The 15,970-nt window shown below is 45.6% G+C and overlaps 1 protein-coding gene across 1 annotated transcript in view; it reads right to left on the bottom strand.

The window, feature by feature from the left end:
• The window catches only part of LOC125083524 (phosphoserine aminotransferase), a 29,677-nt gene extending 17,858 nt beyond the window's left edge, over positions 1-11,819 (bottom strand). Inside the window, exons 1-5 of the mRNA XM_047700213.1 lie at positions 11,662-11,819; positions 7,307-7,367; positions 5,687-5,756; positions 2,392-2,597; positions 1,417-1,589 (exon numbers count right to left, since the gene is read on the bottom strand). Coding sequence (XP_047556169.1) covers positions 1,417-1,589; positions 2,392-2,597; positions 5,687-5,756; positions 7,307-7,367; positions 11,662-11,721 — 570 coding nt within the window. The 5' untranslated portion in view covers positions 11,722-11,819. The remainder of the gene's footprint in view (positions 1-1,416; positions 1,590-2,391; positions 2,598-5,686; positions 5,757-7,306; positions 7,368-11,661) is intronic.
• Positions 11,820-15,970: the final 4,151 nt, after the last annotated feature.

The raw sequence follows: 15,970 nt of genomic DNA, 5'->3' as shown, positions 1-15,970 counted from the left end.
AGATGCTGAGAAATAATAGACAAACTACCTGAGAAGAAATTTTAGCAAACAGAAATTAAGCTAAATGAACCTTTAGCTTAAAGGAACTTCAGAAAACGTTGTCCTATAAGACACACAGCCCTCTCCCACCTCCCCCCATGAAACGCTTCTAAACAGCGAATGGCATCCCAAGTCTGAGGGAAGAGGGTCTGGCCCGGAAGGGAGTATGTCACAGTTAGCATTGTTGAGAATCGCCAGTGCACAGATCTGGTAATAAAAAGCAAGCTACAGGGGTGCCTGGGTGGTTCAGTGGGTTAAAGCCTCTGCCTTCGGCTCAGGTCATGATCTCAGGGTCCTGGGATCGAGCCCCGCATCGGGCTCTCTGCTTGGCAGGGAACCTGCTTCCCTCTCTCTCTCTCTGCCTGCCTCTCTGCCTGCTTGTGATCTCTCTCTCTCTGTCAAATAAATAAAATCTTTAAAAAAAAAAAAAAAAAAGCAAGCTACAAAGAGAACGTGGGAGAACCACCCCCTGGAATATTATTCAGCCTTAAAAAGGAATGACGTTCTGACACCAGCTACTGCATGGCTGATCCCTGAGCCATTACTCTAAGTGAAATGAACTTGACACGGAAGGACAAATATTGCATGAGTCCCGTTTTATGAGGGAGCTGGAGAAGTCCAATGTGGAGAGTGGAGTCTCCCGGGACCTGGGGCAGGCCTGAGGACTTACTGTTTCAGGGGCAAGAGTCCCAGTTTGGGAAAATAAACAGTTCTGGAGACCGATGGAGGTGATGTTTGCACGACAGTGTTCATGTACCTAATTCCCCTGAACTGTACATGCAAAAATGGTTAAAACGGTAAATTTTATGTTATATGTATTGTACTACAATATTTTTTTTTAAAAGGCAGGCTACAATTTAGTGTGTTTGTTTCTAAATGCTTTACAGTTATTACACACCCTCACGGCACTCACCTGAGCTCACTGCTTCCCTGCCCGCCTTGACGTGCCGCCTGGAAAGTCCACGTGTCCTGTGGATGCTCTTGGAGTTGAGGTGGGCTCAAGGTAAGGTGGAGCCCATTCCCAGATCCCCCAAGCTTGGATCATCTGCAGCTTCCCCAGAAGTCAGTGAGCTACTCCCAATGTATTGACCAAAACATTTCCCAAGAGGCACCCTCAAAGGCAGATGAAATTCCCAAGGACTCCGTGTGACTCTGTGAGGCCATCATTAACATAAGGTGGAACCCATCAAGACTCACACGTCCCGACAAACCACCATAAACAAGCAACTTTCAGCCAGGGTATCGTGAGTTGTCTTGGCTTCAGGGTCTCTGTTGGCCCAAGACATTCTGGGCCTTTCCTTGTTCTCATATTTCTTAAAATGCTCTCATGAAATTCAAGACACAGGGGTTCCCCAAACAGGCCCCTTTACACTCTACCTTGGAAACATCCACCGGCTTGGAGAGGAAGTTTGAGGACATGTCGCAAACCAGCACTGCCCCCTTGACGTCAGGGATGAAGTCAAACTCCACTCCATGCACAGTCTCGTTGGCGCAGTAATACACATAGGAGGCGTCCGGGCTGAGGTTCCAGGTGCTTGGATCTGGGATTTCTATCACAGAAGAAGAGGTGGAGAGTCTGTGCTTTCATTCCTCTTTGCTCATGTAGATGGGAATGGCCAGGAAGGACAGCCCTCCCCTAGCTGTGAAAGGCTGATTCCAAAGTCCTCCCAACAGAAACCACCGTATCCATCTTATATTATAATTCCCATCAACAACCTAAAAGGATGATCCATCCCATGCTCTTGATGGTTGTTGGGGGCAACTAATCTTCAAGAATGGTATGGTGGAAATTTTTCCTATTACCCAGTATCCATCCACCCTATGTCCACTGATTTCCTTCTTGGGGCTCCAGCCGCCTCAACTCAGTCCATGTAGTTCCGGTGCAGTCAGTTTTACCCGCAGCCACATGACCGAATGGGAATGGGACACAGGACATGTGAGGCTGTGATTGGGAATGCTTGAGCAAACGCATTGAAACTTGGGAGAATATGAGGTCAGGAGCATCCTCTAAAAGGGAAGGGACTGTGGAGCCATCACAGAGGAGACCGGGAGAGACATCAGGACCTGCAGACATTACTGGGGCCCTTGATCAAGCCATACCTAAAGCCAAATCAGCCATAGGCTTTTCAGCTGAGTAAATCAAAGAATACTCATTCTGTAGCAGCCAGTTAGTAATCTTAACAAGGGAGACTATCCACTCTAAATGGTATCAAATCAGCTACCAACCAGAAGGAATTAAAAACTGCAGGTTGCCCTGGGCAGGGATAACCAGGTATTTGAAAAGGGACCACCCACCCAGCAGCATTTGTCTACCTTCTATTATCACCGTAGAGCTCAGATCCCAGCACTTACTCGTGTAACTCCCAAGTTTGGGGTGGACGATATTCACAGTCCCAAACTTCTTGGCTTCTTCTGCGGCCTTAGCTGACCAAGAGCCTGTTACCACATAGTCAGCACACCTTCCTGCTTTCCGGCCAATCAGGTTTAAGGGGACAGCACTGAACTGGCCAGACCCACCTCCTTGCACAAAAATCACCTTGTAGTTATCTGGAATGGCTCTGGGCAGAAGTGTAGGAGACAGTAAACAGAGACACACAAGGTCAAAGAAAGAATGAGCAAGGCTCTACCAGCACTTTACTTTGGGTGGATATACTACAAGAAATGTGGTAAAGTCCCAGCCCTGCTTTGCCTTCCCCAAAGCCCTTCCTTGGGCTCCCTGTAGAAGCCTATGGGTACTTTTTGGAGGGAAGCTAGTCACACCCTGCTGTTCCATTAGGGAATCACCTTGCTATCACTCTCAGTCCACACAGTTCTAGGGTGGCCAACCTGACTCCAGAGGATGAGCCCACAAGCCAAGATGGCCAGCGGAGTTCAGTTCTGAGACCTTCGCTCAAACTTCTGGAAAAGATAAATGGTCTCTATTGAGGGAACAAATAAACTAGCTAATCCTGCAACCACTGGTGGCCATCTGTTGAGGCCAACACATCGAAAAGCAAAGCCAGGAGATGGAAGAATAGACCTTCCTGGACATCACCTGAGCTCCTCTTTCATCGCTCCTGCACTGTCTAGTTACACGAGGTAATACATTTCCTCTTCTGCTGAGAGTTGGGCTTCTGCAACCAGAAGTCCTAAAAACAGACATGTGCTGGTCCATTACAGGAACCGAGTGGACCCTAGCAAAGGATCTGAGATAATGTGTTAGGCTTAAGCATGTCATCACATATTGATAAACATCGAGATTACCAGTGAACATTTTTTTATTACAGCGTACAAAATTAAGATGTTTTCTGGAATAGCTGCAGGCAGTAGAAGGTCAGCCCCAGAGGGACTAGGCCATGGAAACTGGACCCCAGCCTTTGAGGAAGCTCAGAACTTAGGAACAAAGGCAGATGGCTGGGGACAGAGATCCAGCGCAGAGGCCTGAGTACCAAAGGGCACGGCAATGTGAGAGGGTTTGAATGGGTGGTGTGCAAGTAAGTATTTGGTCCTGAACCCTATCTGCCCGCGATCACGCAGGCTAGCAGGCAGGTTGCACTGGGGGGCTCTAAACACGAGGTTCTCAGCAGCTGGGAGGACTGGCAGCCCAAGGCACCATTCCAGGTTTATGTTATTCAGACACCAGATAGATAAGCAGGCCAACACCTGGATGGAAGGACATGAGACACAGGCCCAGGTACAGGGACACAAGGCAGGCACTTGGTTAGGAAAATAAAGGATAGGCCCAGAAACTGAACTGGGAGTCCGGTCCCAAGAGGTTTGCAGCCATACGGGTCAAATGCCACATCTTCTGGGCCGGGGCTCCAAATACCTGTTCCATGAAGGATGGCCTTGTGCTGTGAACATGACATGGAACCCAACTGGCACAACCCATGTGAGGCGCCAAGCAAAGGATGACTGGTTCTGGCCACCCACAATGCAATGGGCTCTAGTGCTCCTCACAAAAATGGCACCAGAGCAGGGGAGCCTGGGTGGCTCAGTGGGTTAAGCCTCTGCCTTCAGCTCAGGTCATGATCTCAGGGTCCTGGGATGGAGCCCCCCAGTCAGGCTCTCTGCTCGGCGGGGAGCCTGCTTCCCTCTCTCCCTCTGCCTGCCTCTCTGCCTACTTGTGATCTCTCTGTCAAATAAATAAAATCTTAAAAAAAAAAAAAAAAAAAGGCACCAGCCAGCCCCACCTGAAGACTTTTATCAAGGCAGTTCAAAAGGAAAGTAATAGTCAGTACAATTCCAATCGTGTTAATGAAATCATGCAAACTTGCACCCTTAAAATGTTAACAATAATTACTTCTGACGGATGCGGTTATGGAAAATTTCAGTTTAGTTTGTGATATTCAGTTTTTCCTAAACTTTCTACCATGAATATACACTAGTTTTATGAGCAGAAAACATAGTTTTTTTTTTTTTTTAATATTTTATTTATTTATTAGACAGAGATCATAAGTAGGCAGAGAGGCAGGCAAAGAGAGAGGAGGAAGCAGGCTCCCCGCCAAGCAGAGAGCCCGATGCGGGGCTCAATCCCAGGACCCGGAGACCATGACCTGAGCCGAAGGCAGAGGCTTTAACCTACTGAGCCACCCAGGCACCCCTGTTTTGTTTTTTTTTTAAAGAATACCGTATTTGTAACATTTATGTGACTATACTTAGACAATATGTAAATCTATCCCTTAAACAGCAATCTATTTAAGAGTAAGGTTTCCTGGGACACCTGGGTGGCTCAGTTGGCTGGACGACTGCCTTCGGCTCAGGTCATGATCCTGGGAGTCCCGGGATCGAGTCCCGCATCGGGCTCCCAGCTCCATGGGGAGTCTGCTTCTCTCTCTGACCTTCTCCTCGCTCATGCTCTCTCTCACTGTCTCTCTCTCAAAATAAATAAATAAAATCTTTAAAAAAAAAAAAAAAAGAGTAAGGTTTCCTCTGGGTAAGGAGAGTAGTGCAGATAAGCTAAGAGGGATCATTTGAGAAGTTCCTGGAGTGAAGAGCTCTTAAAATTACCCAAAGAGTCTGTTAAAGTTGAAGTTTCTACAGAGATTCTGATTCAGCTGGGCATGGTCGGCCCTGTACTTGAATTTTTTAAAACCTGCCCACAGGCAGGTGACTGAACAGGTACTATGAGGCCCTTGCTTTAAGAACCAGTACACTGACCAAGATGACCATTTCTGTTATTTAAATCCCTTTTAAGCCTGAAAAATCTTTCTTAGATATAATGATTTCAAATCATTGGAAACACCATTTAAAATAAAAACACACAGGGGTGCCTGGGTGGCTCAGTCAGTTAAGCATCTGACTCTTGATTTCCATTCAGGTCATGATCTCAGGGTTGTGGGATCGAGCCCCACATCGGGCTCTCTGCTTGGCGGGGAGCCTGCACTGGGCATGGAGGCTGCTTAGGATTCTCCCTCCCCCTCTCTCCCTCTAAAAATAAATAAATAAATAAATAAATAAACAAATAAAAAATAAAAACACAAACGCAGGATGGCAAACAAGTAAAAAGCATTATATACTAATTTAGTGAATTGGGGAAAACTCTTCAAAAGATTATTTTTAACTATGAAATATTCTTAACACACAGCCAAGTAAAACTGTTAACAGATACTCACATACATAGATTATCAACCAAGGGTAACGATTCTGTTTAAAATTTTAAACTTACAACAATTCCCGCACAAGATTCTCTGCGTTGTTAATAATCTTGGCAAAATCCGACGACCTGTGGCTCATTTCTGTGGAAGGAAAGATAAATAACAAGAAAAAAAAGTTCCTGTTTAAAACCAATCACAAAGAAGGAACGTTAGAAGTAGCTACACAGGGCGCCTCAGTGGCACAGTGGGTTAAAGCCTCTGTCTTCGGCTTAGATCATGATCCCAGGGTCCTGGGATCAAGCCCCGCATCGGGCTCTTTGCTCAGCATGGAGCCTGCTTCCTCCTCTCTCTCTCTCTGCCTGACTCTCTGTCTACTTGTGATCTCTGTCAAATAAATAAATAAGATCTTAAAAAAAAAAAGAAGTAGCTACACACTTTGCAAATAAGATGATAAAGGGAAAACTCAGTTATTCTGCACTCAAATTGTGGGCCAAGGCTCACTTCGTTTAGGGGGAAAATCCAAACTAATTTTCAAATTGCAAACATTGGTCACAGAAGAATGATTTTCAAGCGGCATACTCATTGAATGAGCCATTTACTAATTCATCTTTCCATCCCTGTGATTTCTCAACATCCTTCTCACAAATATGAATCCGTGTGCAAGGACTGCCCCATAGAAACAATCGCACAAAATTCTGCTCTGTGGCTCTCACTGCGCAGAAACCCCAGCGTGGCTGGGACCAAACCCACAGGAACAAAATTTAATAGCAGTGATCCTACAGTTAACCCTATAATCTCTCCATATTGTGCAGCCTTGGGAGTTACAAAAAAAAAAAAAAAAAAGGAAATTAAAATTTAAAATGTTTAAAATTCAAAGGGCCCCTTCCTCAATGATAAAGGAGAAACTTAATGCAATTATTAAGGTGCAAGATCTGAGCAAAGGCTTATAGACTTTTAAACTTTTACTAAGTTCATTTTCAAGTTCAGTAAAAGAGGGCTGGAGCCCTGGGATGCATATGTTCGGCATCCCTCTGATCTCAGATGCTATAAATAGCGAAAGTCATCATGAAGTGGTAAACGGACATACAAGAACCTCTCACCAGCATGTATGCTGATTTCAAAATTGCTTCTAGGAGAACATGGGTGGCTCAGTCAGTTGAGCGTCTGCCTTCGGCTCAGGTTGTGACCCTGGGGTCCTGGGATCGAGCCCTGCGTCAGGCTCCCTGCTCAGCTTAGTGGGGAGCCTGCTTCTCTCTCTCCCTCTTCAGCTGCCCCCATCCTCATGCTCTCTCTCACTCAAATAAATAAATAAAACCTTTAGAAACAAATTTTAAAAGGTTTCTGTCAAACATGCCACCAAAGTTACTAATATTTAAAAATATATTTACAGGGGCACCTGGGTGGCTCAGTGGATTAAGCCTCTGCCTTCGGCTCAGGTCATGATCCCAGAGTCTTGGGATCAAGCCCCGCATTGGGCTCTCTGCTCCGCAGGGAGCCTGCCTCCACCTCTCTCTCTGCCTGTCTCTCTGCCTACTTGTGATCTCTGTCTGTCAAATAAATAAATAAAATCTTTAAAAAAAAAAAAATATTTACAAAGGCCTAAAGGAGACAGAGGTGAAAATTCAAGGCAGATGCATTTTCATCAGTTCTCTTTGGAACCTGGATATTTAGAGTCAAAAAGTGAATCTTACCAAGAACACTAATCCCAATTCCTTTGTAGTCTAACAGTTCTTTTTGGATCTCTAACAATACCTAGAAGAAATAAGAGAAAATAAAATGATTTGAATATTCGGCCCAGAGCTCTGCCTCTGGACATCAGACCAGGGAGGGAGTCTACCCATAGAGCCTGTGAGGTCTGGAAACTTCTGTACCACCCACGGCCAATCCCCTTCCTTCCAACCAGTCCACAGAACCCTGCTGATGCAACTTACACACAAGTTAAGTGTGAAATTATGTCATGTGATTGATATTAAAATACAATTTTCCCAAAATGAATTTACTTAGAGAAAAAAAAAATGCACCTAGATTCAAAAAAAAAAAAAAAAAAATTCAAATAGAGAATTTTTCTGATGACAACCCTTAACTATCAAGATAAGACCTTTGGGAAAAACCAGATTCCCCAGACAAGTCTGCTCCACAGTTACGCTTACCACTCTCTGAAAGCAAAAGTGCAACAAAATGCATTGAGTCCTGGGTTCAGGGAACAACAGATCAACTGGGCTGAAATTAAACAGATAAATCAATTTCCCATCTTGCCAGTCTAAGGTGCTCAATTGGGACAGGTTGGGTGTACAGAAATTAGGAAGCTTGGCCTTGAATAAGATCAATCCAGGAATAATGACATACTGATCCCTCTTGCCAACAGAGCCATGCGGGTGATACTCCTGTCCCCAATTTGCAGAAGAGAGAGATCAGCAGAGGCTCTGAAGGGTAGGCACCTAGCCAGTCTCTTGACCCCTCTACTAAGATGACTGCAGCCCCTTAATCACGTTCTACCTTACAGGGACACATGGGCAGGTGGGACCCAGTGTACTGGCAATCCCAAAGAGTCAGGAAACAGGGGCACGGCTCACCACCCCTTGCAAAACACAGCTGACCTAGGAGGAGCCCGATGGCTGTTTTCTCCCCCAAAGTGCGTAGGATGCAAGTAACTACACAATGAAAAAAAAAAAAAAAAAAAAAAGACCAATCCTTTATTTATTTATTTATTTTTAAAGAAGACAGATAGAAAGTCTTATCAGAGATGAATGCTAAAGTGTTTTTGTGAAATGACATGATATCTGGGATTGGTTTTAAAATAATCCAGGGGCGGGGTGCCTGGGTGGCTCAGTGGGTTAAGCCACTGCCTCCGGCTCAGGTCATGATCCCAGGTCCTGGGTTCAAGCCCCGCATCCGGCTTTGCATCGGGCTTTCTGCTCGGCAGGGAGCCTGCTTCCTCCTCTCTCTCTGCCTGCCTCTCTGCCTACTTGTGATTTCTCTCTGTCAAATAAATAAATAAAATCTTAAAATAAAATAAAATAAAATAAAATAAAATAATCCAGGGGCACCTGGGTGGCTCAGCCGACTAAGCATCTGCCCTAGGCTCAGGTCATGATCTCAGGGTCTGGCTCTCTGCTCAGCAGGGAATCTGCTTCTTCCTCTCCCTCGAAAAAATAATAATAATAATAATAATAATAATAAATAAAAAAAAAATCCAGGGGCAGGTAGGGAGAAAGAGGGTGTAGATAGGTGCTGCAGGTTAAAATCCTCAGAGATGTGTGCATGGATTCCCCTGCCTACTTCTGTGTCTGTGAGAACTGCCATAACATGCAAAGAGAGGGAGGAAAGCTCTAAAAATGTACACGAAACAGGTGAGACAAGCTCTCTGTAGAAGCACCCTGCCATCAAATTTCCTTGAAAGACAGAGACTAAATCAGATGTCACACAACAATCTAAACTGGATGGCAACTTGTCTGAAATACAACATTTAACAATAAAGAATTAGGCAAAAGATTTCCTGGCGGGGGGGGGGATAGTTTAAGAATTTGTCATTGTTGGGGCACCTGGCTAGCTCAGTCTGTGGAGTATGTGACTCTTGATCTTGGGGTAGTGAGCTCAAGCCCCATGTTGGGTGTAGAAATTAATTAAAAATAATAATAGGGCACCTGGGTGGCTCAGTTATTTAAGCGACTGCCTTTGGTGCAGGTCATGATCCTGGAGTCCCAGGATGGAGTCCTGCATGGGTCTCCCTGCTCAGCAGGGGAGTCTGCTTCTCCCTTTGACCCTCACCCCTCTAATGCTCTCGCTCTCTCTCAAATAAATACACAAAATCTTTAAAAACAATAATAATATTAAAAGCTAGCATTTAAAAAAAGTATTTGTCACTGGTTTTGCAAACTATGGGATGATTATTATTATTATTGATGATTATTATTATTAGCACTGGCCGATTAAACACACTTAATGAATCCTTTCTTTGGTGAACACAAGCAGATAGTAAAGGCATCTTTGAACCCGTTTAAGACGGGATTTCTCTTACAGGCAGTATCCCTTGAAATGAGTTTATGATCCAAATCATTACAAAGAGTTTTAAAGACTTCTACCCAAAAAGCATGCCCCTCTACTCCAGTGGAGTTTATTTTTTCAAACTGAAGAATGCAATCACTCTTATGGGTCACAACACATTTTTTAAAATAGAACAGACTAGCATGGAACACAGTACAAAAAGTATGTATGTCATAGTTATTTAGGCTAAATATTTCATAAGGCTTCAATTATCATTATATACATACACTTCATCATTTTGTAAAATATATTTCTCATTGTGGTCACAGTGAGCAATGAAGTTTGAAAAGCTTCTCTAATCCTTACAATCAAATCAAATCAAAACTCATAAAAAATAACATCTGCCACTTCCTCCCACCCCCTCACCCCTCAGAGAAGGCATCTGAGGAGAAAAATCCTCCCAAGAAAATAAGAAATAACTGTATTATTGATGACAACTTCCATTATAACAAAGGCATAAGAAATTGCACAGGGAAGGACACCTGGCTGGCTCAGTTGAGATTCTTGATCCCCGGGTCCTGAGTTCGAGCCCCACGGGGGAGAGAGTACTTTTAAAGAAAAAAAATAGAAAAGAAAAAGAAAAAAAAAAGAAAAGAAATAAAAAGAAATTGCACAGGGGAACAGGGGAAAAAAATAGAAAAGAAAAAAAAAAAAGAAAAGAAAAGAAATAAAAAGAAATTGCACAGGGGAACAAATACTCAGAAGACTCCAAACCACGGAGACAAGACAAAGGTGAGGAGGGTACAAGAAACACTTCCACAGCTCTAAGCAGGGAAGGAATTTCGCCTCAAACAGGTTGCAGGAAGTGGGAAAAACCAAGCCTTGCTCTTTCCACTACTATGAGCTCTGCCCCTAGGAAAGCACGAAGTCCTTTCCCTTCTAAAATTGTTAAGATTCTCTGTTCTTACAACACAGAAGAGGCTCTATCCCACGGAGATTTCTACTCTGTTCAACAATAGATAATTGTGAAGCACTTGGCTAAGCCCCATGTTGCTACAACATAGTATCAGAGTCAATGTGGTTAGAAAAATAAAAATATAACAGCAGAGATAGCAGTTTGTCAATCAAGGCACACCACGAACTGTCTTCTTCACAGTTGGTGGAGGGGGGAGCGAGGGTGGACTGAAGAAGATGTGGGAAGGAGAATGGGCGTTTGCGGGGAGGAGCTGAAACCTGGCTAAGGGCCTAGGAAGGCAGGGAGTGAGTTCCACTTGCACTTGAAAAGTCTGGTCGTGGCCCCGGGGAAAATTCAATCATTCCATTTCCTCCGAAACAAAGTGAAGCAAACTGGGCTGGCAGCCCACTGCCTACCAGAATTTGAATACTCGAATGCCTTTAGGAGTCAAGCCAGTTAAAATTAAAAAAAAAAAAAAAAAAAAAAAAAAGACTGAAACCGACTGAAAAAGGCGGGGTAAGGGAAGGTTCTCTTGGGAAACAAGGAAGGAAAGCCAGGACTGAAGGCTTTCAAATTTACATTTCTGAAAAGCAATGCTCCCAAGTGCTGGCTAAACCAAACACTCCTTACAAGGGGTCAGGCGCGGGCCTCCAGTCTGCAATCCCCTCCAGTTTAACGCGCGATCCCCATTCACCATTCACTCAGTGTCCATTCACGTCCAATACTGCCTGGCTCGCAGCAGTGCCCTGCAAGGAGAACCCAGCGATGAGAGCTTTTTGCTTTGCGCCGGGCCCGGGCCCAGGACTGGAGAAAGCACAGCCTCTGCAGGTGCGCTGCGCCGGCGAGCCACGTCGTGCAAGTCGCTCACCGGCAGTCGGCGCCAGGGGCAGCTGCACAATCATGTCGCCCAGTTTCCTTCTCCCAAGTGCATTCTTCCAGAAGCCCACTCTCGAGGGGTCCCGAACTGGGCGTGCACGCTGGCGCAGAGGGTTCGGAGGGCTCCGGGTGGGGAGAGGGGATCCTAAGACCTCGTGCAGAGATGCACAGCCACCCGAGCACGGGCTCCCGCTCGGACCACACTCCCGGCGCGCGCCCGTGGGGACTTACCGAGCGCGGTAGCTTGGCAGGCCCGGGCCCGAAGTTGACCACCTGCGTCGGGGCGCTCATGGTGCGGCAGCGTAGGCGACGAGGACAACGGAGAGAAGCGTGCGCGGCGCGAGTCTGCTGCGGGCGCAGACCATCTGTCTTCTTCCAGCGCCCAGCCGGCGCCACCATTGGCCCGCGCAGTAGCAGGCCCTGCGCTAATTGGTTCGCGCTACGGGGCTCGCATCCCCATTGGTCGTGCTCAACAGCCAAGGCCCAGGAGCAGTTGCTCCTCCTCTCGTGTACTGTTTCAACTCTTTTCTGATGAATGCAAGGCGCGCGGGAGATTGCACCAGCCCTCGGACTCCGCAGAGTGCCCGCCCTGGCATCATGGGCGGCGGGAAAAGGCTGCCCCTGCCAACGTGAGTTAGTGCTTCTGCATCCTGGATCAAGTCCGTTTCCGCCCTCCAACCTTGACCCCAGCCCCCCCTCTCTCGGTCGCACCGGAAGATGTGGAGGAAATCGCTCCCAATCCAACCACCTCTCCTTCACCAACCCTTGGGTTCTGATGCATATTTCAGAGCCAGCAGTTATTAATTCACCAAGCTTTTCTGAGCTCCCCCGCGGACCCCAGATACTCCAGTGGAGAGGCAGGGCTCCCAAGAAAGAAACTGGCGTGTGAAGGATGGGCCGGGAGTGGGTGGGTGGGGAATGAGGTTCTCCGCACGTGCCCGGCGGCCAGGAGTTCCAGCAGGATGAAAGGATGGAGGCAGCCAAGGACTCTGGGAGGGGCACTAGCCTGGGACACCTGGATTGCACCCTCCCCCGGGAGTCCTTGTAGGTTGCTGATTCTCCGTTTACTCCTGTGAAAAGAGCGAGCTAGAACTGACTTTAGCTCTCAGTTTGCGCCACCGCAGACAAGCTGTGAGTTTAGAAACGTGAGGAGGTATTAACTGCAGTACGATATCCCTAGGGACTCAGCGCAAGCCTGGGGGAGAGGCCCTGAGCCAGGCCGGGCACAGAGCCAGAGCTGGTCAAACTTTTACACAGATGCATCCCTCTCAAAAGAACCCCCATGGGGTTCTGAAACAAGGAGGCCCCCTTCCCTATAGGAAAGACATTTCTTTGAAGTCTGGAATTTCATCATTTTTTAAACTACAAAGTTTGCCTTCTACTCCATCATGTAACCTAGTTTCTTTGAACATAAAAATATTGTACCAAATCTTTGAGCAAAATTGATGCTCCAGGAATATAAGCAGTGCCCATCCTGGAACTTTCTTAACACCCTCCACAGTGTCAATTACCCCAGTGTGAAAAGGCTTGTAAGCTAGCAGGGTTTGGGGCTTTTGCTTGTTTTTTTTGTTTGTTTGTTTGTTTTTTTTTTGTGGTATGTGGCACATAGGGCAGGGGGCAGAGGTCCTGCTTTGGATTTGTGAGTTGGAGGGCAAAGTTTCTAGAAAAAGCTGAAGTGAACAAGGTCACTGCTTTCCATAGCACCTTCTGTTAAAAAACTGCAAAATTGAGCAAAGGATATGAATCTCAGTCCATAAACTAAGATGTGCAAGAATCATCACTTATCCATTATTTTATATCATGACTTACCTGTAGAGCCTTAGCAGCTAGTCCCCTGGGGAAGTGGGGGAGCTGGCCTTCCTCCTTCCTGGAGTCCCTAACCACGGGGATTTACATGGTCCTAAGGTTTGGGATGGAGGGGAAAGCAGACATCCATTTAGTAGTCCTCCATCCCCAGAAAATATGGCTGAGTTGTGTCCGCCATCCAGGTTTATATGGCGGATTCAGCCAGTTAGCTCTCTACCACTTCCGTGTCTCACAAGGTGATGAAATGTGGATGTTTTTGGGTTTGTAAGTGAAGAACGAATTCTTGAGAGCTTTTTGGGTCCAAAAAGGTGATTGTATTATAGCACAGAAACAGAACCCATGGGTAGAAAGAGTTATACCAGGATTGTGAGGAGATTATATATACATATATATATAATCTATATATGTATATATTATATATAATACACACACACACACGTTTTAATGAGCGGGGTTTAGGGATAGTGTATGTCTCCAAGGAATGTGGAAACAAGGCTGTCTGGTCCTTGAGGGGCTCAGTGCCATTAAGATAAGGTTATTTTTAGTCTTTCATAAAACATAAACGTTAAGGCACCAAGGCAGCTGTGAGTTCCTTGAGGAAGGTCAGGCTCTGCATGTCTCAGGTATCCATCAGTGGGCTGTCCCCTCAGTGGACTGTCAGAGATTAGGAGATTTAGTTCAGGCTGGATTTCTCTTGCCTTTGTTTCCCTCATCAAAGGGACACAGGAAATTTGGGTGGGGGGTTGGGGAGGCTATCATCTCACCTGCCAACACCTGTCACATTCAGTCATTCCACCTAGGGCCTTACAGTTTCTGAGATGATTACAGGGAAGTGAGGCACATAGACCCTCAACTCAGGGACATCATTGTGAGTGTGCTTGCTATAAAGGCGCACACACAACTTGTGTCTTCCCACAATGTCAGATTTATTCAACCATAAAGCAAAGTTAAATCACAATTAGAAAGTGGGGGTTCAGGATTCCAAACTCAGTGACAGTTCACCATATGATTCAACTTGGTTTCTTACACAGTGCACAGAGCAGGACAGAAGACAAACCACACAACAAACAGGATAACAGAAGGGAGCAGGAAGTTAATGAACCAAATGCGAAGTCAGTCTGGGGGTGTGAGGCTGAGATAAGGCCACAGCCTGGTCCCGGTCAATTCTTGGCACTTACTGCTTCTGATGTTCAAGCAGGGAAGGCTTCCAGTTCTGTTCGGAGATCAATCAGGCAGAGCCTTTGGCATCAATTGCCTTTTTTAAGTGGTCAGACATAGAGGTGTCAAGTCTGAAGATTCTGACCGTTTACTCCCAAATCCTCCCCTTTTCAAAGGGATTTAGTCAGTTTTGGGTCTCTGCAGACCTCCTCTGGTCCTGCTGCTTCTCAGTTCTGGGGTGTCAGCTGACATTGGTCCTGGTGATTTCTCCTAGCTGTAGTACCTTAACTGTTTGCATCTTTGCTGAACACGGGTCCTTGCTTGACACAGGCTCCTGCTTGACGTGACAGACTCCATTTTGCCCTCTACAGACTTGTAGACCTCTGCCTCAATCTCTCTCTTCCTCCCAGCCCAAGGGAGCCTCTTTTTCATCCTAGAGAGAATCCACTTCTTTCTGTTTCTTCCTCACACTCTGTGCACAAATACCTTTGGTAACTGGTTCTAAGTCTCCCCTGCTGATTTTGCAATATAGATATACAAGGACAGCCCGGAGAATTCCTGCATTTCAGGAAGGTCCCTATCCCCTTTTAGTGGGCTGTGTTGAGTAGGTAAAAAGAAGCTTCTTTATGAAAGACATGTGTTGTAAATGTTAATTTCCAAAAGTGTTATTTATTGGGCCCTTATTCTACACAGGTGAAAATGCTGCCGTTTCCAGTCAGATTGGCCGTCCCATTTCCTGAGGCATGAGGAGAGAAGGCAACTGAAGAGAGAAGAACCCCATCTGGAATGAGGTGAGATTATTTCTGTTGCCCTTTTTGTAGCTGGAGCTGAAGATCCTTTTTCTGTATCATTCATTATTCCCAGAGGAAATGAGAGATGGACAAGGCAGTCATTGTAGTTTAAGTAGCAAAAAAGAAACAAAAAGTCAAATCCTAGAACATTCTTCATTCTGATCCCAAAAGACAGAAAAAGTTACTCATCCTACTCATTTTGCTTACCTCAGTTTATTTCTGTCCCCTACTTTGCTTCATTTTTAAAAATTGTGATAAAATATACATAACACGAAATTTACCATTTTAACCATTTTTAAGGGTAGTTCAGTGGCATGAGTACATTCAGTGTTGGGCAACCATCACCACCCTCCACCTCCAGACTTCTTCATCTTCCCCACTGAAACTCTGACTGTACCTATTGAACAGTAAGTCCCCACTCCCCTTCCCCCAACCCCTATAAACCACCATTCTGCTTTCTGTCCCTATGCACTCGATGGCTCTGAGTATGGAGTGGAACATACAGAATTTGTCTTCTGTGACTGGCTTATGTCACTTAGTACAACGTCCTCAAGGTGCATCCATTTTGTTCTATTTTTTTAAACTTCTTTTAGGAGACTCTATTTTTAGAGCAGTTTTAGGTTCAGAGGAAAATTGAGAGGAAATTACAGAGATTTCTCATCTACCTCTTGCCCCTACACACGCATAGATTGCTTCCCTGATTATCAATATCCCTCACCTGAATGGTACATTTATTACAAATCAGTGAACCTATATTGACACGTCATTATTACCCAAAGACCAGA

The sequence above is a fragment of the Lutra lutra genome, chromosome 13 (genome assembly GCF_902655055.1).
Source record: "Lutra lutra chromosome 13, mLutLut1.2, whole genome shotgun sequence".
NCBI classification, from domain to species: Eukaryota; Metazoa; Chordata; class Mammalia; order Carnivora; family Mustelidae; genus Lutra; species Lutra lutra.
Note: the sequence above shows the minus strand (reverse complement) of the source record. Positions and strands in the feature narration are given on the sequence as shown.